This window comes from Sander lucioperca, chromosome 6 (assembly GCF_008315115.2).
Source record: "Sander lucioperca isolate FBNREF2018 chromosome 6, SLUC_FBN_1.2, whole genome shotgun sequence".
Lineage (NCBI taxonomy): Eukaryota > Metazoa > Chordata > Actinopteri > Perciformes > Percidae > Sander > Sander lucioperca.
This window is the reverse complement of record NC_050178.1, coordinates 40,457,743-40,481,320: the sequence shown is the minus strand read 5'-3', so window position 1 is coordinate 40,481,320 and position 23,578 is coordinate 40,457,743. Positions and strand designations below refer to the sequence as shown.

The 23,578-nt window shown below is 41.1% G+C and overlaps 1 protein-coding gene across 3 annotated transcripts; it reads right to left on the bottom strand.

The window, feature by feature from the left end:
• Positions 1–3,355: 3,355 nt before the first annotated feature.
• On the bottom strand, positions 3,356–23,220 carry mst1rb (macrophage stimulating 1 receptor b). 3 transcript variants are annotated; one of them, XM_031279687.2, is made up of 21 exons: positions 23,088–23,220; positions 19,142–20,448; positions 15,720–15,896; positions 15,494–15,616; positions 14,292–14,462; positions 14,029–14,189; positions 13,186–13,321; positions 12,909–13,045; positions 12,493–12,672; positions 12,283–12,382; positions 11,913–12,131; positions 11,644–11,790; positions 9,577–9,730; positions 9,310–9,399; positions 8,977–9,189; positions 8,758–8,838; positions 7,283–7,464; positions 7,035–7,144; positions 6,710–6,875; positions 5,602–5,738; positions 3,356–4,590 (listed from the first exon to the last, which is right to left on the bottom strand). In XM_031279687.2, the coding sequence occupies exons 2-21, from the start codon at positions 20,345–20,347 to the stop codon at positions 4,359–4,361; spliced, it is 4,122 nt and encodes a 1,373-aa protein (XP_031135547.1). In that variant the 5' UTR covers positions 20,348–20,448; positions 23,088–23,220; the 3' UTR covers positions 3,356–4,358. The 3 variants fall into 3 exon arrangements, with proteins under 3 accessions (XP_031135547.1, XP_031135544.1, XP_031135545.1); XM_031279685.2 differs by having other exon boundaries at positions 4,359–4,590; positions 8,977–9,192; XM_031279684.2 differs by lacking the exon at positions 23,088–23,220 and having other exon boundaries at positions 8,977–9,192; positions 19,142–20,347.
• Positions 23,221–23,578: the final 358 nt, after the last annotated feature.

Below are 23,578 nucleotides of genomic sequence, written 5' to 3'. Positions count from 1 at the left end.
CAAAAATTTAACAGATTGTAACTTCTTGAGGTTAATTTTGTAGTGTGTTTACAGACGAGAGCAGAGTTGATCTTCAACTGAAATGTTCTTCCAGTAGCCAAAAATAGCTTCATCTTACCAACTTACTTTTAATGTCACAGTTTTCCTTTACTGCACAGGACGGATGGATGGATTCAGGATCAATTGTAAAAGAAAAGTGATTTTGACAATATTCAGGCCTGAGTTCTTGGATTCATGAGGGGAATAGCACTAGCACAAAATAAGCTTATTTGAATGCAAATGCCGACAGTGTCAAAAAGACCTCTATTTCTTGCCATTTAAGCTGTTTCCTGCTGCACTGTGTAACATATGATGAGTATTGCTTTTCTGGTTCGATAGTTTTTTTTTTACAGGACTTTTTTATGCCAGATCCTACTGGAATAGAATCCAAGAGCTCCCAGTTTGGCTCCAGCACTTATTTGTGAGGGCCTGCCATCATCACATAGCAATGGAAATAATTAGCCTACCGCTTTCAAAAAAGTTTTGTTCAGATGGCCAATCTCACAGATTGCTTTCCCTCTCCCCTAACTTGACACAGCACTTGAGCACTGGTTATTCATGTTCCCTCTAATGAGGCTGCCATATAACACATGCAGTACAGACATAAATCGCACACATTCTCTGCAACATGATCAACCAGTACCAACTGTCTTGTCCCTGTATTTGGTTTGGTCCACATAAACAATCTCAACAGAAGATCGGTAGGAAAAACATTTATGTTAATGTGTATGAGATACATTAGAAGGCCTATGTAATGGGACCTAATGGTGAACCCAGCTCAGGAGAAAAGCTATAAAGCTTGAGATGGTCACACAGCTGACAGCAGCGTCTTCACAGGTTCTGCACTTTTTATAGCACAGATAATACAACAGGAAACAAGAGGAGAGACAGGGAGTGAGGAGAAAGGGGGGCAATCATGCTGTCTTGATTCTTCTCTACTATGGATCCTTTGGGCTCTGCCCTGCAAAGTGTGGCCTTACACACACACACACACACACACACACACACACACATATTTTGACAACGTAAGCTGGGCTCACTCTCTCTATATCAAAGGCCCCACCTCGCGGGATTGACTTTTGTTCTTGGCAGCATGAAAAAAGAGAAAACTTTATGATGTTTGTTTCCCTCTGGTTTTATTTGACTCCGGTTTTGTTGTGGGGAAGTGTGCTTGTTGTGTGTGATGTCTGTTTACAGCACTGGGAGTTGCTACTAGCGAGATGTTTGTTTGGTTTATTTGTGAGATTGACAGATTGTTTCTCTATGTTGGCTGTTTCTTAAACTCATTTAATTGAGAATGAAGTTATTTGCTTCTGCCAAACGGCTGAAAGAAAAAGAAAAGAAGAAAACTTGCCTGCTTGGTATATTGTGCTGTTCTGGTCTGCTTTTTCTTATTGTAGCATCTAGAGGGCTTATTGGTTGGTTTTCAGAGATAGGGGGAAAGACCTGGGTCATTCATGTTGCTATGCTACGGCAAAAATGATGCACACAGAAAGAATGCTGCATCCATGTTGCTGGGAAAATCTCCAGGAGCAGATCAGTGGTGGCAACGCAGAGTACTTTTAACAGATTGCTGACCTCTAGTGGAGAATAAAACAAAAGACTCAGCCATAAGGCATTATAAATGTAACTGTGTGGAAATGAACTGCATTTCAATCAGGAGACTTTGTCTTTGGAGATTAGACTCCATTGTATAAAATATTTTTTCAAAGGGGTAGAGAAACCAAGACATATTCCCCCCGATGGAGTCTAGACACTGGTGGGGGTGGTGAAGGAGCACGAAGACCGGACCGAAGGAGTCGACGGGAGCGGTCTGCCGGAGGAAGACGCAGGGTGCAGTGGGAGATGATGACTGGAGGTGGACGGGGAGGAGGAGGGTTGCACTCTTTGCCTGAAATGACGGCTGACAGCAGCAGAGGAGAGAACAGATTTAAATCAGGGATGTCATGCTGTGATTGGCTCATGAAATACATGGCAGATTCTGATTGGTTTAACTGAAAAGTGAACGCCTCAAAACAGCTGATCAGTTTTAGCAGAGAGAGGTGATGAAGTCTTCCTGAAAGAATTTACACTGTGCTTCATATGGCAGAGTTAGCATACATTCTCCTATTTACTTAAAGTCCACAGCACAAAAACAAATTGATAAACAAATAAATATTTCAATTTATTACACTATCTCAAAGACATTGTGTCAGAAATACAAGCAACAGTGGGATGTCAGATTGCTTTCAGAACATTGTGGTCAGCATTGTGCGTTACAGAAGTATGATCCAAAATATACAGAACAATCACTACACTGCAAAAGAATTAAAAGCAAATGTGGGAATGTCATACCTAAACATATATACACATCTGCTGCTGTAACAGTACACTGTTTTAGGTAGTAAAAGAAAAGCTAAGGTGCCACTAAATTACATGGATACTAATTTGAACACTCTTTGTATTTATAATGGCTACATTACATAATACAAGCAAGAAAAAAAGAGATACGTGAAATAGACTCCTGCAGTGTGGGAAAAGGTCAGTGTAATAGTTGGTCATCTATTTCTTTTGGCTGGACCGCAGGGGCCAGCCCATGGACATCGTCACTGAGTGATAAAGTTCCACCATTGGTCGGACTGAGTGTGATGACATAGTGTGATGATGTGAGTGTTTGTGTTTCCTCGTTGGCCATTGCCTTTTTAAAATGTATTGGCACGACATAAGCTTTTATCTCTGCTCTTGCCCATCAATCAGCTGATTAACTCCCTCAATACATGGTTGTTGTTGTTGTTGTACGCAGTGTGTGTGTGTGTGTGTGTGTGTGTGTGTGTGTGTGTGTGTGTGTGTGTGTGCGTGTGCGTGTGCGTGTGTGTGTGCGTGTGTGTGTGTGTGTGTGTGTGTGTGCAGTGAAAAATGTTATTTCTAAATAAATATAGTGCATGGGCAGGTTTTGATATTTCAACATGCAAGAATCAGAGGACAGCAGGAAGAAGGGCAGGTAAAAAATCGAAAGCCTTCCCAGATCTTTGTGGCGCAGTGTGTGCTGCGTGAACAGCACAATGCTTAACTTGGGTGCCAATAGGAAGCAAGGTGTGCGGTAAAAGATACTACTCAAATAACATAAAGGAGTAGACCTACACATTATGAAGAAACAAAAAAGCTTTCATATCTTTAAAACATCTTTAAATTAGAACCATTTGAGTGGCCGGGTTAGCTCAGTTGGTAGAGCAGGCGCACATATATAGAGGTTTACTCCTACGACGCAGTGGCCGCGGGTCCGACTCTGCCCTGCGGCCCTTTGCTGCTTGTCATTCCCCCTCTTCTCTCCCATTTCATGTCTTCATCTGTCCTATGGAAATAAAGGCCTAAAATGCCCAAAAAATAATCTTAAAAAAAAAAATAGAACCATTTGAAAGGAGCACAAGAAAATGCCAGTGGGACTTGAGTTTCACTCTCACTTTCCCGCTGAGATATTACCTTGGTGCACCGAAGAGAGCAGAGTGAAGTTGTGAGGTGGTAGTAAATGCTGTGTAAACTGTAGGTTTCAGTTTGTCCATGAATAAATGCTGCAGCTCATCAAGACCAACATTTCAGGCTGTTTCATAATTGCCATGGGGTGCAACCTAGGTTTGTTTAACAAAGTAACATTAATTACACAGTAACACTTTAGATGAGTAATCCAGAACAATAGCTTGTTAAAAATAGCATGATTACATTGAAAAGCATTCCTCAATTATTTGACTCAAACATATCTTTACCATGTCATGTGATAAACTTCAGTACACAACAAACAAATATTAATGGGACCACTACAGAACATTTATATCCATATTAACAGTATAGACATCATCACTGACTATCCGTATAAATCTTGTTTTACCATTGTTAGCTAACTAGCTAACCTGCAGGGTAATTTAGCGTACCGTTGCAATGCCAATTAGCTTCTAATGGATAGGCTAACAAGTGTTAGCAACAAGACTTGTTTTATTTTCTCTTGCTAACAAGCTGATTAGATGTATCGTCAGTTACATCTGTTAGCAGAGAAAAATAACACATAAACTAAATGTCTATTAAATACTTTTAAGAGGACAGAGTTTGGAAGCTCAGACTTCACTCAGCTATTGTTGCAAAAGTGACGGACCTCCAATATGGCTGCCTGAGGGGGTGCTTTGGCAGCCGAAAGCATCTTACTACTACTTTCATGCACAAAAACAGTAGGCAGTCTCTGTGTCAGATGCTTTGTGGTAAGAGACACTGTTGCGACCTGGCCAAGGTTTTTTGTGCTCTTGCTGTTAGCACCAATACCATTTTAAAGTTGAGAGAGGAAGAGGAGTGGATCAGGAAGAGACTGAGCCTGAGTCTTCAACATCTGTGGAGTTGTATTCGTCAGCAGACTCTGTGAGGGCAGGGTAGGGCCGCGGCTGGTCCAGGTTGACGTAGGTGACATTCAGACTTATGTAATGTTCTCCCTCCAGGCCGGACAGAATGGTGAAGACAGCCGACACCAACGTAGCAAAGCTGGGCCTCAACTCTGGATCAGGGTCCCAGCACTGGAGCATTATGCTATACCTGGAAAAAACATCGACAGATTCTGAGTCTGAGCAAGGAGGGAATGGCCAACTCAGTCCACTATATTATTGGCTAGCAGTAAAATGAACTATAATTAATCTCACATTTATTCATCATTTTAGACATTCCTGAAATTCCAGAAGGCCAGGCAACCAGGCAACCAGAAAGTTGATCCCAGCCAAGAAATAGTCTGGCACAGAACTTTTTTCACATATAACATGTTAACTAGTGAGCTATAGAGGATCTGGTAGGTGGGTTTTGTTACCTTTGGTCATAGCCAGGCTAGCTGTCTCCCCCTGTTTACAGACTTTATGTTAAGCTAAGCTAACTGTCTGTTGGCTGTAGCTTCATATTTACTTTAGACTCATCTCATCTAACCTTCGTCAAGAAAGCAAATAAAGATATTTCCCAACATTTCTTACTATCCCTTTAATGACTATGTTGGTGTTGTATATGGGTTCTTGGGTAACACTTTTCCATAAGCCCTCAGGACAAGGGGTATGAATAGTTGATTTGTTCTCCATCAATCTTTAAGTTGGTAGGCAAAAGCTTAAAGTTCAAGGGATTAATCATTAAAACAGCAAAAACATGTTGGCTTTTCCTTGTACAGTCAGACCACTGTTTGTGTATGTGGTTTTGTAAAAGAAGAAGTGTTCTTTGAGTTGTTATGTAGACATACACATTAACTCCTAAACTGCATTGCTTAACTGTTGGAATAGCAAGTAGTGGACAATTTACGGGTTTCGCACTACTGAGTGACCATTCTAAATCTTGTTGTTACTACTTGGACTTTGTTCTTCCGTCGTGTAGTTGTAAATCAGTGTTAGTATATTATTATTGTAGTATTAGTATTCATACAAAAGCGGCCCTTAATTCTGTAAAGTTTTACAATTAATGCATGCAAACTAAGCATCAACTAAGCAGCACTAAACATCAACTAATTTACAATTATTCTTTAGACTTATTCAACAGTGAGCAACATAATTATATTACTCCAACTACAGTACTTACAATGGGTCAGGGCAGTACTGAGGCTGGGGAAGCCTCCTGCCCTTCAGTAAGTAATGCGTTATGTCATAAGGGTCCACCTCTGGGTAGGGGCTTGCTCCTCTGGTTAGCATCTCCCACATCAGCACACCAAAGGACCACTGCATCAAGAGAGGAAAAAGTTACACCAAGTACTAGTACACTTGAACTCCCAATCAGTATTGTGTTTTGCACCCTTGTTAAGAAAAGGTAAAAAACCTCTTTAAAGGCATTTAATGGAGTGATTTGTGTCTAACCCACCGTGCTTAGTATCACTCTGTGACATAAGCAAGAAAAACTGCACAGCCTCGAACACGGACAATATGGGTCCTTAGGAGGTAGGCCAATGTTGAGTTGAAAACTATGATGGTGGAATACATTTCTGGAAACTAATGTTTCCTATTATTGTACTGTATACAATTGTATAGTATTGTGCTGTAAAGCAATCCGGAAGAACTAAACAAGTGGCAATCAATGCAAAATGCTATGTAAAGCAGTGTTTTCCAAACATCTTGGCTTGTGACCACTTGAACCAAAGCCATGTCTACATGCAACCCTTCATCATTTCTGTTGTCTAGTGTTTGTGACCATTTCAACTAACTTTTTTTTGCCCTTGTTTTATTTAAATAATTTTAAAAGCGCAAGAGGTCAAATTATCCAGTTGTTGACAAGACAAAAAAACATAAATGTATGCAACATTAAATGTAATTTTTTTCTGCTTTCCTATCCTGTTCATCATTTCATGACCCCTCAAATTTACTTTGCAACCCCTTGGGGGGGTCCTAGACCCCCAGATTGGGAACCACTGATGTAGAGGACAGCCGATGATAGGATATTGACTATTTCCATATTTTTACATGGTGACAATTGACATTAAAAGGGAACAAACATTGTTGAAATGTTGTGAACCAGACACATAAATACTGTACTCCTCTGTCAGATGTTGCTATTTTTCACAATCTACCTACAAGACAAACACATCATGCATTAAACATTGATTTACACTGCTAGAAACATTGACAAGTGTCCCTCAAAACGTTAACAACTACCCCAGAGATCTTGATTATACTAAAGTAGCTCTTCATTTGCTCACCACATCGGACTTGGAGGTAAATTTCTGTGTCTGCAGACTCTCGATGGCCATCCACTTGACAGGCAGCTTAGCCTTCCTGTGATCCTGAACACTATAATACTCCTTATCAAATACATCTCTGGCCATGCCAAAGTCTGCCACTTTGACTGTATACGACTCGTCCAGCCTAAAGACAGAAAAAGTAAGATCACATTTTTGTTGCAAAACATTATAACTGATTACTGTGATGTAGTAAGCTCAACCGAATGTGTACCATGAAACACTGATGTACACTACATCAAAGAGAAATTCAGGCCTCATGGCAGTGAATAAATTGCTGACTCACATGCAGTTGCGTCCTGCGAGATCTCTGTGCACAAACTTTTTCTGAGCCAAATACTCCATCCCCCTGGCAACCTGCAGTCCGAAGCCAATCAGATCCTTTACGGTGGGGTTCTAAACACATCCCACAAACCCATGACAAAAACACTGATTTTAAACAGTTGGAAATGTACATAGTTCACTATTCAGTAAACAGATGGTTGCACAAAAATCAGATGATTAATTTGCACTGGTTTAATGTAGCTGTCACACCCTCTTCTCGCAGCGTATGAAGTGCCGCAGATCCCCATGTTTCATGTATGGTAGCACCACTAGAGGGAGCCCTTCCTGTGGCAGGAGGATGCCCAACAGAGACAGCACATTACTGTGGTGGAAACCCTTCATTATGATACCTTCCTTTAGAAACTGCTCCACCTCCTCGACATCTGTTATCCCTGATGACACACACACACACACACACACACACACATTATGGACTCAAATGTAATGGAAGAAAGACACTTAAATCACAATTTTGAGAAGCTGCTTTTAAAGATATATAGATATAAACTGGTAGATTATTTCTCTGTGGTAACAATGCTTTTTGGCAATGAATCTTATACCTTTGGAAAGCCTGTTTAGTTCCCTTTCAAAAGGTGCCCCATTTGTATGGAACATGCATTTGTGGGATGAGCAGCAGCGCTGAGTATGTGGGTTGCGCCCATGAAAAATTTGCCAAATCTTCTCTGCCAATGCCAAACAGCTTATTCTGCCATTGACTCGTTTGGTGTTTGGTGGATTGGATGATTGAAGTTTGATGAAACAAGACATATTGGCAATTTAACAATTTATTCATTTCACAAACAGGAGCCTCAGTAGCGTGTGGAAGAACCATACACAGCCACAACAGCCTGGCACCTCCTCCTCATGCTGGTCACCAGCCTGGTCACACACTGCTGTGGGATGGCATCCCATTCTTCAACCAGCATTTGTCACAAGTCAGCCAACGTGGTTGTGTTGGTCACTCTGGCACGAACAGCACGCCCAAGCTGATCCCACAAGTGCTCAATGGGGTTGAGGTCAGGACTGCTGGCAGGCCGTTCCATCCTCTCCACTCCCACATTCTGGAGGTAGTCTCTGATAAACCCCGCCCTGTGGGGGCGAGCGTTGTCATCTTGGAGGATAGAGTTTGGTCCCAGACTGTGGAGATATGGGATTGCACTGGTTGCAGAATCTCATCTCTATATCTCTCTGCATTGAGATTGCCTCCAATGATGATAAGCCTCGTTTTTCCAGTGAGGGAGATGCCGCCCCACACCATCACACTGCCTCCACCAAAAGGTGTTACTCTATCGGTGCAGCAATCAGCATAGCGTTCTCCGCGTCTTCTCCACACTTTGACCCTACGATCCAACTGCCGTAGGCAGAATCTGGACTCATCATTTAACATAACGTTCCTCCACATGTTCAGGTTCCTGTGAACGTGTTGCCTACACCAGCGCAAACGGGCTTGACGGTGAAGGGCATTGGCAGAAAAGATTTTTCATGGGCGCTACCCACATACTCAGCGCTGCTGCTTATCCCACAAATGCATGTTCCTTACAAATGGGGCATCAACTGAAAGGGAACTAAACAGGCTTTCCAACGGTATAAGATTTATTGCCAAAAAGCACTGTTACCACAGAGAAATAATATACCATCACACATTTCCTTATTTTTTGTGCTAAGTTTATATAGATGTTACTCACTATTCAAAGACTTGACAGCACAGTGGATTTCTCTGTTGTTGTGGTCTGTGAAGTAGCCATGATAAACAGTGCCAAAATGACCTACAGGGAGGAAGGGGGGGGGGGGGGGTAGAGAGAGAATCACACAGGACTATTGCTGTTTCTTTCAAACAGGAGATAGCTTACACCAGGCTCTATAACATGTTTATTGTTTGAGATAGAGGCATTGAGGTTCCTTACCCTTCCCTATGATCCGGTGGTGTTGCACAATAAGCATCTCAGCAGGAATAAGAACATCCTTCACCTCCTCAAGCAGCTCTGGCCTAAAACTGGAGATGGAGATCTTCTCTGAAGGCATGAGGGGAGTGAGGGTAGGATCTATGCTGCCTGCAGCAAAGCTCAGGCTGGGGAACACCATCGACCCCACCAGCGGGGTAGAAGGACTTACGGATACTACTAGTAAAGGTCCAGAGAGAGAGGTTTATTAAGTAGTTATGAAGGTATATGTGTCAGAAGCATTCTAGCTATACAGTATTACAGTGCAGTATAATACGTGCTTAGCTAGAGGGTCACCTCTCCTGTAGTCCCCAATGGGCGACAGCTCCACATTATTTGTACCAGAGAGGTTAGCACTGTGGGCCAAACGGGTCTCTACCATGGAGGCTGAAAACATTTCACAACACTTTTTAATCATCAACCCCAGAAGAAGAACACCTGTACATCCTATCCAGGGATGTTCTAGTTAAAAGACTTGTGTAATTCATCCCATATCTCACCCACAGCCGGTAGCAGTTGTACAAACATTTCTGACCAAAGTCCACATAACAGAGAGGAGCCCACCTTTCTTCGTCTTCCTTAAGTGTTTCATAACAACGAAGGCCAGCACCGCCCCGGCCACCAGAGCCGCCAGGATCCCCAGAACAACGCCCACCATGTAGTGGTTGCTGACCCTCACCACCGTACCAACGTTGTGGACCTGCCCGTTGATGGAGATCTAAAGAGCAGAGTTCATCATACACAGTGAATACCATCATCATACTATAAAGGCAGGAATCTTTTGTAAGTCTGTCCAGTTATCCAGTTACCTGACCCACATGCACGAAAGACGTAACACGCAGCACGCTGTTGTATGGATGTAAATAGACTCATTTATCTATCTTCAAACTTAAAAGAAATAGCTTGCATGACGCTAATGACATTTCTTGCCGACTCTAGACACAAACGAAAGCCAGACGCTATATCATATTACGTTGCTGTGAGCTGTAAATTCACCACTTCTAAGCAGAAGGCAGAAGATAATGTTATTTCAGAGCCTGACCGGGCAAAGCCTCTCTTCATCCGGGCAACTGCCTCCGTCTCACTCAGACTCACTGTGGGTCTGGTTCAGCAGCTGCCTGTACCATGGATGTATAATAAGAAGGGCCTGTACCCGTCGCTGACATTTTCACCTGGCGGACGGGACGCTACTCAAAACACTTTTTCTGAAGTAGAACTATTAATATCGCACAGTAGCCCTGCATTCAAATGTTTACTTAAAGTGAAGAGTAAAAAAAGAGAGGAATTAGCAGCACAATGTACTGAAATTGACTTAAAGGTCCCATGGCATGAAAATTTCACTTTATGATGTTTTTTAACATTAATATGAGTTCCCTCAGCCTGCCTGTGGTCCCCCAGTGGCTAGAAATGGCGATAGGTGTAAACCGAGCCCTGGCTATCCTGCTCTGCCTTTAAGAAAATCAAAGCTCAGATGGGCCGATCTGGAATCTTCCCTTTATGACGTCATAAGGGGAAAGGTTACCTCCTCTTTCTCTGCTTTGCCCGCCCAGAGAATTTGGCCCACCCATGAGAAAGAGAGAGACATCATGGCTTACAAACAAGCGAAGCATGGCAGTTGGTCAAGGCCACACCCCCACCCTCCACCTTGCCCCCCCCTCTCTCCTCCTCAATAGCATTTAAAGCTACAGACACAGAAATGGCACATCCTAAGGAAAGCTCATTGTGGGACTGGCTCTAGTGGCTCTAATTCTGCACCAAGGCTGAATTTCAGGAAAGAGACTTCAGATACAGTATTAGGGGACCACTAAGGTCTATATAAAAGCATCCAAAAAGCAGCATGTCATAGGACCATTAACGTCTGTTAAAAATTAAGCTTTCAACTCTAATCCAATGCTGGATAATTTAATGAATAATAATGCATCATTTTTTAATTGTTGTATTTTGTGAGTAAAATCTGAATCTGCAACGTAACCAGTAACCTTTTTCTGTCAGATAAATGTAGTAGTACAATGTTTTCCTCTGAAGTAGAAGTACACAGTATGTCAGTACTATACAGTTTAGTTGCATATTTTTTAAGTGCTTTAGAGACCTTCTAAAAATTATTTCAGGGGATAATGAGTAAGCATAGTAACATATCCAATATTTATTTTATTTATTTATATCAAAATGCATCTATAGCTGTTTGGGGCCTTTTTATCTCATAAATTTACTATATCGCCATGTGAGTAATCTGTGAATTTTCCCTCAAAAATCCCAAATCGGTCAGGCTCTAGTTGTACCTTTAGGTTTTACAATTTTGAATGCTATAATAAACCACCTAGCTATGTGTCAGCATGCAGACATGCTAAAGTGTCAGAATTTCTCGGGTTTGTGCATAGAAAATGAAAAATGTGGACTTAATATTCCACAGTATTTTAATTATCTTAACTAGAAGTATTTGGAGTTTTTTTTCTTTTGGCACAATTTTCACATATCCTATCTGATAGCTGCTTGACAGGGTACATGCACAATGTACAAAAAATGGTTGGTGATCACTGAACAGGCACATGTGGGACCTAGGGCTCCATGTTGCATGCTGGATCCAGGTAAATCAGTCAGTTAATCATCATCTAAACCTCCACCTGGACTTACCTTCACTGGCAATCCCTCACTGGTGATGGTCATGTTTTTTGGGATCCTGCAGGTAATCTCATTATCCAGGACTTTGGCATCACAATCAACGCCTGCCACCGTCATAATGATGGTCATACAGGAGCTCACCAGATTCAGCTTTTGATGCTGTGTACAGAGAGGTCAAATGAAGATATGAGACACAATGACTTATTTATAATAAACATATTACAAATCCACATATATTTGTCATTAATTTACAACCAAATATCCTTAGAGCTATCTCTTACATGTAGTGACACTTCATCAAACCCAGGGTACAAATTCAGCACATGTCCATCGGTTTCAAAAGGTATGGGCTCGCCGTAGGGGTGGTAAGAGAACTCTTTGTTCCAAAGTCCCAACGCTCCGTCCATGTCAAAAGAAAGCTCTCCTTCCTCAGTCTCATCCCTGGGAAACACAGGAGAGATACACTCCATCCTCGTGGGCAAGGACTTGCCTATGCACTCCTGAAACAAAACAGTGTGATCATACTTTAATGGTAGGCCCACACAGTAAAATGTAAGCATATGACTTTGGAGGGAAATCAAAAAGACAGAATAAAAGAAAAATGCTTTTGAATGTACATGTGTCTACTGTACATAATGATGAACACTGTACCCTTGTCACAGGTTTCAAATGGCTCTCATTGGGTTTAAAGCGGATGATGGTGCGGTAAACAGAATCCAGGTTCTCCCCCCCAATGACAATCTTTGACCCCCTGCAATTCAGACAAATGTGAGAAATACAATTGTTTCCTGTTACAACTGAATTGATCCAGTGAGAAAGATGAGAAAAATAAGAGAAACGTTGAAGGTCTCATTGGTTTACCTGTCAAAGCTGCAGTCAGGCAGGACAGCTGTAATCATTGGGTTTTCTTTGTAGTAAAACACCTTTGTGGTGAGGACTGGAGACTTGTCGATGAAAACACTCAGAGGAACGTCCCTCACCTCTGATATGGGCTGGGAGAGACAGATGATGGAGGACACATTGCCTTTGGGCTCTGTGACTCTGTAGGGAGACAGAGATATGTAAATGGCGTGCCGTAACAGGTCAACTGTTGTAGATCAAAAAGCATTATTCATACATTATTCATATTTAAAAAGATAATATCTCCAGTAGAAAATAGGTCAGTTCTGAGTCAGTCAAGCCAAGACCTGTCTAGGAGTTAGCCTGTAGTTTCGCAAACTATAATTAATTAGAGGTTAGTGTGGTGAAAAGAGATAGGGAGAGATGTATTTCCAGACCTCTGTATAGGACAGGGCATGTCATTGAGAGTGACTTTCCTGGTCTTCCCAGCATCCAAGTGAGGACCAGTCACTGTGATGAATGTTCCCCCAACACGTGGCCCATAGTTGGGCTGGATTTCTGTGATGTTGGGAATCTGAGGGGACAGTTTATCAAAGTATTATGGTAAAGAAACATGTTTGAAAAGTGGTTCCCCAGATTAAATAGCTTAGTAAAATTGTTTATAGCTTGTATGTTGTAATGAGGATATCCGTAGATGATAACAGCAAAGATTACCACAAATGTGAATCCTGGCATTTCTGCTTTTCCGTCAATAGAGTAGCGTCCCTCCACCTTGCCCTCATGCACCTCCACTGTAATGTTAACTGGTTTGGACAGCTCAGTGGCCCCAGAGCGAATCTTACACACGAAGCTGAAGAGCAGCACCACAACACACACTCAGTACGTCAGCGAAGACAAAAGTTTGTGTTGTTTTAACACGTTAGCTTTGCTGCTAAAATACAGCTTTCAAGTTAAATCAATGCACTGCCAGTTAGGAATGTCTTTATAGAATTAGTTTGTTGGTGAATCCATTAAAGAAGAATGACATTCCCATCAGCCTCAGCTGTACTTTGTGTTGCAAATGTTAGTATGCTAACACAAGATGGTGAACATGGTAAAAATGACCTGATAAACATCAGCATGTTAGCATTGTTATTGTAAGAATGTTAGCATGCTGGCGTTAGCGTATCAGTACAACCTCACAGAGCCCATAGTGTGGCTGTAGACATGTTACACATATTGGTTATGTGGCCTTGTTTATCATTTTCATATTCAATACATCAGTAACAAAGTATAATAGCGCACATGTCAAAATTTGGTGTCAGTCCCTCAAAGTTTAGACTCATTATGTTGTAATGATGTTCAACAGTCAGACATTGTAAAGTTTGATATCAAGGAGTAGCCATTATAGACCAGCAAAGTCATGCTCTGTTTTCTCACTTTCTCGAAAAGTTTCCGGGAAAGAAATGACAAGCTTTTTATTTTATTTTTACAAGAAATTCCTAAGGATATATTTTCCACAACATTACTATAACAGACTGTACTTGGAGCCAGATCACTGCCTGTATGGATACTCACTGTGTGTTGTTGCTTTTGACTGGAAGAACAGTGCAAGCAGTCTGCCCCAGTCGGACCTGGTGGGTTCTGGAGGTGATGGCAGGTCTTAAGGGGGACTGGAACTCCCACCCACACACCGTTAGCTCTGTTTGACCATCAGGAGGAGCAGTCCGTGGAAAGAACTGCGTCAATAAAGCAAAATATATAGTGCCACCTTGAAATGAAATGTTTTTATTAGTTGCTCATAGAAATGTTTGTATTCTGGAATACAGAACAAACCTCACCCCAGTGATCCCTGGTGGGCAGGACTCGTTCCTCCAGCGTCTGTTACACTCGCTCTCCCAGGAGCACACTCCAGAGCACCAGCCACAGCCCATGAACTTAGGGGCTGTGAGACACATGGCACAAGTCAGGAAGTGTTGACAGCCTGGCCCTCTCTGGGGCACCTGGATCATCTGAAACAGAGAAAACAATTTTAAAGGTCACATATTCAATCTTATGGCCTTGTGCTACTTAATTACTTCCGCCAAGGAGGTTATGTTTTCGGTTTGGTTTGTCTGTTTGTTATAAACAACCAGCTATAAGTTGGTTTCAGCAGGATCATGGAAAAACTACAGGCCAGAATATCAAGAAACTTGGTGGAAGGGTGTAGCAGGGGCCAAGGAAGAGCGTGGGACGGAGCAGATACACATATTTTTCACTTTTGTTCACATTGCAAGTTAGGGCGTTTGTGCTGCATTCATGTGGTGTCGGAATAATCGGAAAAATTAGTTACTGACTGGGAAAATTCACACTGCATTAACATTGTAAGATCCGACTTAGCAGAGGTCTTTGCTCTCTGAGTGTGCAACTGTTGTTCTTTGTTTACTTGATGATATATAAGGCAAGGCACTCTGAATGTCTAGAGAGAACCCCATGTTCAGGTCTTCTCTCCATGCTGCATGAGGTAAAGAGATTTGATTCATCAAATCATTGACTGTAATTTTTCTGACAGGCCTTATTCAGCACAAGACAGGTCAAATGGTCACATAGACAGCTCCTGGTGCAGAAATGTCCAATAAGTCCAATAAATCAATCCAAATAACATAAAGTAATAGTCCTAACGTCCCACATACCACAAGCTCTATGGATTACTGATCCAGTGCCAGCTTCTCATATCCACCCTGTTCCAAACGGCATATCAAGCTTATCGATTTGCTTTAGCCCCTTATTCATTCTCAGGGTCACAGGGGTCGCACCTATTCCAGCATGCACTGGGCAGAAGGTATAAAAAAACACCCTGGACAGGTCTCCAGAGCATCATAGCGTCACTGACAGACAATCAGTCCCAACTCATTTGTAATTGAAATGTAACCTGAGCTGCATGTCTTTGGTCTGTGGGAGGAAAGTTGACCCCAAGAGCCTCCTGCCATCAGATGACAGTAATATCCACATAGCCATTGCACATGTTTATATTTACTCGTATTTCATGTGACTGCACTCTTACCTTGTCTCCAACCACAAAGAGAAGATACTCTGATGAGTAAACAGCGGCAATGGACGAGACCCTCTGATTCTCTACCAAAGAGTAATTGGCAAAGATAATAGGGCTGGATCTTGTCAATACAAGCTGCCAATACAGACACAAAATAGGATTATTAGTAATGGATCATATACAATGGTGATAATGAAGATAAATACCAAAAATAGCTGATTGAAATCATGCTGTATACCTGCAGCAGGCGTCCGGTAGAGGTGCCAATATGGGCTACGGTCTTGTTCTCTATAGTTGTGACCAGCAAAGCTGTGAGCAGAACATCTGTCATCTGCCTATTGAAGAGGTCCACTCTGTAGTAGGGCTTTGACACCATAGTAGGATGATCTCTGCATGTAGCGTTGTTCTCCATGCTCTAGTACAAAGACCACAGGCAGCAGAGGACATCAAAATGAGACAATAGGGATGACAACATCCTCAACATTAACTACAATAGTATTGTTTAGAGCTGCAAAGTATATTCGATTAGTCAATTAGTTAACTATTAAATTAATCGCAGACTATTTTAATTCATCGGTTTGAGTCATTTTTCATCGGTTTGAGTCATTTTTGTATTTTACAAATTCTCTGATTCCAGCTTCTTAAATGTGAACATTTTCTGGTTTCTTTACTCCAGTATGACAGTAAACTGAATATCTTTGAGTTGTGGACAATAAATGAAACATTTTTACCATTTTCTGACATTTTATAGACTAAACAACTGAGCAATTAATCAAGAAAATAATTAACAGATTAATTGACAATGAAAATAATCGTTAGCTGCAGCCCTAGTATTATTAGACATGTTTGAACTAGGTTGAAAGCAGTGTCTACAACAGGCAGCTAGGCCTTTAGATACAGAAAGGCAAAAAGAAGAGTGAGGAGTCTGATCTCCAGTAATGGCTTTAGTGTATTTAAGATTTAGTCATGTTTAAGGTCAAAAACATAATTTATATGAAGCATGAAAGTTTATTTTTGACCTTGAAGTATAATATAGTACAAAACTATCCAAACTCAAGGTCAAGTCATAGACAACCATCCCAAAGCAATGCCCCTTTTTCCAAAGCTTTCAACCGCATCACACATGCTCAGTTGTCATGGAGATGGATCTGTAGGAACAAGCCAGGAGTCTAATTGGACCTTGAGTTGTAATTGTTTCGTCCAAATTAGCTTGACAGCTCAGAGTGTGTATTCATGTGCTCTAAAAAGTTCCACATTCTGAGACAATAAAATGTTATCCTTTAAAAATGTACATATGTAGTAAAACAGGCCCAGCTGTTTGCTTGTAAGGACGTGCTATGAGCTGCTCTGGTCACCAGCGTAATCATGAGAAACAAAGTCCCTGGCACACCAGAAGCACAAGGTTAATCTGTCATAATAATATGATCATTTTTATAATGTAAGAGGCCATGATAAATAATTATTTGCTGCAATACTGACAGAAGGATTGCCTTGTCGCTGTAAACACAGAGCAGAGTGGATCACTGTTTAATTAAACAGAGTCTTCATTTAAACACTGGCTAATATCTTGAGGTCAAGATATAAAAACAAAGGAATTACACTTTTAATTGTTTTCAAGGTATATAAAAGGGAAAACAGGAAACTGGAAAATAAGCATTTTTTTCTAATTAAATGGATGAAAAAAAAAATTGGAAGACAGGCATCGTCTATCTCGTGTCTCATGAAGTAAGACTAGAGAAAAACACAAACAACATTGCTATTGACTGAAGTCATTCGCCCGACCCTAGATGAGCATAAACTTGTTTATAAGTCAGTTTCCTGAACCCTAAACCTCAAATACCACTGAAGCTTAAGGACACATACTGCAAAGGTTGAGATACGTCCAAGGACTAACACACTTAAAATGACATTGAGGAAAAAGTGTAAACAAGAACATTATTAGAAAATATGGTATATTAACATATACTGTGCCAAACTAAAACACGTTTTCATATTTCAATGAGAGCCAAAAGGTCAAAAGTGGGCTGTGATCATCAGAATTGCATACTGATATTACAAAACATTATTCAATCTAATGATCCTTCAATATCTTAATAAGTTGATGACGTACTAAAAAGCAGAAAAGCACAGCATTTGTAAGGCACGGATGACTTTGTTGGCACAAAAGATGTTTGGATTTGCTGAGAAATGGAAGAACCAGGATTTCAGATTGTTGGACAATCCCACTGGCAGGTTTTACTCAACATTCAGACAAGCAGCCAAAATCAGCAAAACAGAAAAAGCCTCAAGAGAAAGGTTCACTGGTCAAGTAGAAAGTGTTCCTCTGAAGACAAATAGAAGAACGAATAAACAAAAGAGAACATTACAACTAACTCCATAAAACTGTTTATTTAAACCTCTTCCAAATTTCCGTCCACTGTGAATCTAACAAATCAAAACCAACAAGTTCAAAGACTTAACATCCAAACTATGAAATCATGGCTGCAACTGCAATAACAGCAGCTCTGTTCTAGAAATGTTACTTCATTTTCAAACCAAACTGACAATAATTTACAGCCGCCACAGAATTAAAAATTAAAAAAAAACATAAAACATAACATAATGGAAAAATATCTATGGGATCTGGAAATAAAAAGCAGCTTTCCCAAGATAATTAACACAAGAAACAAATGCTGTTATAATATAAGATATAATATAAGATTAAAAATATCTATCCAAATGCACACTTTGGCATACGTTTAGTTTTAAATATACCATCTTCCTGACCTGAGAAACTCTCTCAACTGATACAGAAAACAAGTCATACCGCCAACCACCCTGACTCCCACCTGGCCCCCATTCCATCGCGTGCAGGCTGACTTTTTCCATGCTTATTTTTCCATCCAAAAAGCAATTTGTATTCATGTTTTCTTGGATTTAACAGTGAATGCTCACTGAATGCTGATGCAAGTGGTTCTGGTTGCATAGTTCCACTTTTGGGGAAATACGTGTTTTGCTTTCTTGCCAAGAGTTAGATGACAAGATCAGAACACTTTATATCTTGATTTTTTTTCAGTCTGTCTCTGCAGGTAGTTTGGCAACCTCAAAAAAAAAAAATACACCAGGGATTCACCTCCCTTAAATTGTCCAGTAGACTCCACATTAGGGCTGCACAATATATTGTTTTTTTTTATCATCATCGCAATATCAGCTGCCGCAATATACACATCGCAAAAGGCTGCGACATATCGCGATAGACACTCATAGGTTTTTTGTGTTAGTTAAAATTAAATATCAGTAGAAAACGGCACTTTAAAATGTAACATATTCTGCCTTTTATATTCAATGTTCAATTTGTTCAATAAAAGAATGTTAGAAATTATTTCCTTTTCATTTGTTTTAAATTCAACAAGCAATTTGTTGTATTTTATTAGAATACTACAAGCAGAACTGAGTACATTGTAATATGTTTATTTATCGCAAGTAATATCGTTATCGCGATATTCAATAATGTTATCGCATATTTTCCTTATATCGTGCAGCCCTACTCTACATACTGAATTTACCTTTGTTCTTCACCTGTCTGTCTCTTTAAAACAGTATCTTGAAGAAAATAAAACAGGAACTCTGAGATCATATTAATCACCTGGAATTGTTGTGTTAGTGGACTGATGGGCTCACCTCATGAGGACAGCTCTCACAGGGCTGGAAATGGCAAAGCCCTCTGGAGAGCTGCTCTGGTCCAGACTCGCAGCAGTCATCCACCCCATCTACGATTGCTTTGTTCACGTTGTCCATTGGGAAAGCGCACAGGGCCGAGTCGTCCTCCGTGACCCCGTCGTCATCAGTAACAGCAAAAACCCCATACAGGATGTCATCCTCCTCCTCCGCCCCTAACTCCTCTGCCAGCTCCCTGCCTGCCTTGCCAAAATGGGCTGCCTGAACCACATTGTACACCACATCCTTATAGGGCTCACTGGCTACGTTCCTCCTCCGACGTTTTGGTTCAAAGCGACACTCCAGAATCACCTCACGATACCTCTTCATCTCCCATTCGTTCCGTGGGAGACGGCCCAAGCGAGTCTGAAACGGAGATGAGTCCTGATCGGGGCTCTCTCTCTGAACTGAGAGGAAGTAGACAAACTCCTGAGTGAAAAAGCTGTAGACATATTCAATATGGTATGTCCTCCGCAAGCCTGGAAGGACAGTCAGGCCACGCACGTCACTGTAGAAACCATCTTCTGTGGCCAGTGGTCGACGCACTGATATGGACTTCCTTCCGTAACGCTGGGTCACACTGTCATTGACTGTGGAGGCAACAAAGAAGTAGACAGTCTGACCCTCTTCGACCATGGTGACTTTGGTACCAAGAGGGCTAGCCACACAGTCAGGACAGTAGGCAGCAGAGTTTGAAGCCTTTCTGAACAAACACTTAGAAAGGGAGGGCGACTCTCCATTTGAGTTAAGTTGGTGGAAATAGCATACACCATACTGAGAACTTCCACAAGAGTATAAATACATGAAGAGGGTATCCAATAGCAAGATCTGATTGTTTGTGTCCTCCAGGAAGTCAGGATCCTTGTTAATGTCGCACAAATCGCATATCTGACACTCTGGGCTTCCCACCGGCCCAGTGCGGAGCTCCCACACCTTCTCCAAGCTTCTGTTGACAGCTTCGATCACATTCTGAGAAGCAACATACACCTCCTGGTAAAGCGAGTTGTTGACTATGTTCTGAATGGGGCCTCGGGCCTGGAAGAAGGGCATGGTGTAAACAACAGAGAAGTTGACAGGGCTGGGGGCAAGTGAGGGACAGTTGGCCAAGGCAAAGGCCAGCAGAGTCTGGACACAGACACATGTCCCCCACTTTGTGGTCCAGTGGTCCATCTCCACTCCGGGGTGCACGAGGGGCTACAGCACAGACAACGCGGGGTTACCTCCAACTCTGATGTCGGCACAAAAGCATCCTTGACACCAGCCACTGATACCTGAAGAGAGTAGAGAACGTCATTCAATCATTAAGAAATGATTCCCTACAGCACAAATATAGCTGAAACCACAGCGTACAAAATGTATTCTTGACCCTGAAAATTGTTTGAATAAAAAAATCCCAAAGGAAACCATTATTTTCTTTTTTGCTGCGAGTTAGACGGGAATATTGATCCCACTCTCAGAGTCCACTCCAGTAGCTTTTTTTCATGGTAAATGGACACTTAACAATTTGCCTCTCATACACCTATTCACACACACTCTTTAACTCTTACTCTGTCTGCAACGCTATAAAATGATGTTGCCCGTCACAGCAAAAATATTGTTCTGTGGCAATGGTGCTATGTGGGAGTGTGCATTATTTGTACTGATGAAAGTGAAAATCAATATCTGTCTGCTTTATTATGTTCCTAACAGATCTGAGGTGAAAAATATCATCTTGGTTGAGCCAAATGATGATAAAAATGGTCATAAAGATAAAAGCTTCCTCTGATTCACCACAAACACTGAGAGGAAATGTTTACATAATCAAACAGAGAGCTGTGTTGCTAGTGCTCAGTATAGTAGTACAACTATTTTCATTGTGACTTCCTGCACAAGTAATATTTATATCTGTCTGGTCGTGTGTACTCTGGTTAAGCTAAGATCCCATCTGTTCTTCTCCCATTATGAGTCATGTTCTTTTACTCAGGAGAAGTGGTTGTAACAAGTTAATGCACCAAATGTATGAACTAAAATTGAGTATTTTTTTCCGCGGCTCATCTTCATCAGTCTCCAAACAACAACCAACCAAATGTTTCAAACTCTGAGCCTTGTCTTCATTCTGAACAGACGTTGTTAGGTGGATCATTAACTAGACACATCGCTGTAAGGCTGTATTCAAGAACCCCGGCCTCTCTACTTTGCATTCCTGTCACAAGCACTACGTGCCTTTCAGGAGGAAAGATGTGCACGGACTGATGGTCATAAGACCACGCGCCTTTTTAAGCCCCAGGGGAAGAAGAAACGGCTCGTCTGCTCGTGCTTGAGAATTTCATCAACTCTATTTTATTTAGCAGCAGAGAAACTTCATTTACCAAAATTATTTCAAGAAAAAAAGCACTTATTTTTGCTCTAAGCAGTGGTACAGAAAGGTTCCAAGTCAAGTACAGTGTCTTTACATCAATAATTCATAGAGTCCCAGTACAGTTGTGCTACATTTTAACATTTGCAGCTCCATGTGAAACTGAGGTTAAGGTTAGAGGACATGGGTATACATAGTAATGACACTGATTGTCTTTCTACATGTTCATGGTTAATAAAGCAAATGGTTGAAATTTAGTTTCCATTCATTGTACTATAGTACTATTTACAGGCCGGCCAGCATGCAAGTTTTTGCTGAAGGCTGCATCAGCGTCTGACTGCAATTCCCTCACAGGTGAAGTAAAGATGCAGTCACACTAGTGAGAACACCAGCTCCCTTGGTTCTGTTATTCAGACAATATCAAACCAGATTTCAAGCAACATTATATAAAATGTCAATGTATTAAATGTTACTTATCTTCTATTTTCTGGCTTGTTCATTTTATCTTAGCGTCATAATGAAATTACATATTTAAATTTTCAAATATACAACGCAAAGTTTCTTTACTATCATTTACTTTAATCTAAAAAGCATGTCTCTTTTCATTAATCACCCACAGGGATTTGAAGAGGCAATCTGCTGTGCAAACAATCAATGGTCAAAGCATTATTATTGATTATTGATTCAGTGGCAGGAACTGCAACCATTACCACCAAAGATCCAACAATGTGGAGAGACAACAGCTCAGCATTTTCTTTATTTTGAAACGTTCATAAAAGGATGATTTCTTTGAGTTTATTCTTCAAAAACAATGTAAGATTATTCCAAGTGGTCAAGCCAATATGGTACCCAAATCAATTCTGAAAATTGCACAGAGGCAGCATCATTTTAGCTTGTGCTTTTATACATGTTCTTATCCCTGTTTCATGTGTTTGGTAGAATTTCGCATTTTTTTTAATCTTATCTCCATGTCCATACTCCTGTCCTGTTTCTTATCATCACAGTCTGCCTTAATTGCATTCTTGCTCCATTGCACATGTAAAATGGTATTTAGAGCGGCACAAACAGGTTCAATACCTTGCTCTGTGAGCGCTAAGGGTTAAAGTCTGGCACTATGGTCTTTAACACATACTGTACTTATAATAAATCCAGTTTCCCAAGTGTAAATTCTAATATTTCATAATATCACTCTCAAATTGTACTAGTAAATGAAACAGGTGTTATATCGAGCTGTTTTCCCGTCGAGATCTGTTCCCACCTACCTCAACCCGAAGCCGGTCAATGGCCCCTTCAGCACACCTTTTCCACTCATCATCACACAAACATAACATGCCACAGTTCCAACACCCCAGCTTATTTTACAAGTATTATTAAAACACTAAGATTTCATTAAATTTCAATGATATAAGTGGTAATGACTTAACACGCTTCATGAAATAATTGACCTGTAGTGGCTGTATGTTTGCTTATCTGAACAAGCGCTTAAGGGACATTTAGCAGTTGGCTAGTTTGTTTCTATTTTGTTTGAAAAAATATCTGTGGTACATGCAGCTGTGAATGTTAAGAAAAGCTTACCTGTGCAAGTTAGTTTCTGTCCTCTTCAGGGAAGCAACCACAGCCAGGTTTGCTCCTTGACTGACTTTAGAATAGCGCAGGGATGATGCTTGATCTTTGCTCGGGTAGATTCAAGATGACACCATTAGATTGTTTGGCGCTGGGACATGTAAAGTATGTTGGTTTTCGGATTTAACTTCGGTCATCGTTGCCTCAGTAGTGCTCCAGCTCGCCCCTCCCCTTTCCAGTAGCTTCAGACTGACACTATCTGTCTGGCAACCAATTCTGGATTAGCTACTGTCCATTTAACCCCCCACGGCACTATTCCACACTGAACAAGCATCAGAGCTACTTGCAATACTTTGATTCTGCTCCAAGTGTACAGTTTTCTTATTGTTAGGCAACAGCCCAGCATACTGTTTTCATGTTATCCTCAAATATGACTGTTCTCATGTTGGTATACTGTAAATCAATAAATCCTAAAATACAATATACAGTACTCACACTTTCAC

Excerpts from the sequence above, each read along its gene's own strand:
- mst1rb (XM_031279685.2), bottom strand. The coding sequence starts at position 20,347 with ATGGACCACTGGACCACAAAGTGGGGGACATGTGTCTGTGTCCAGACT. Across the intron at positions 12,132-12,282 it reads ATTTGAAACCTGTGACAAGG|GAGTGCATAGGCAAGTCCTT; the intron begins GTACAGTGTTCA and ends GTTTTGTTTCAG. Across the intron at positions 9,400-9,576 it reads CTTAAGGAAGACGAAGAAAG|CCTCCATGGTAGAGACCCGT; the intron begins GTGGGCTCCTCT and ends AAATGTTTTCAG.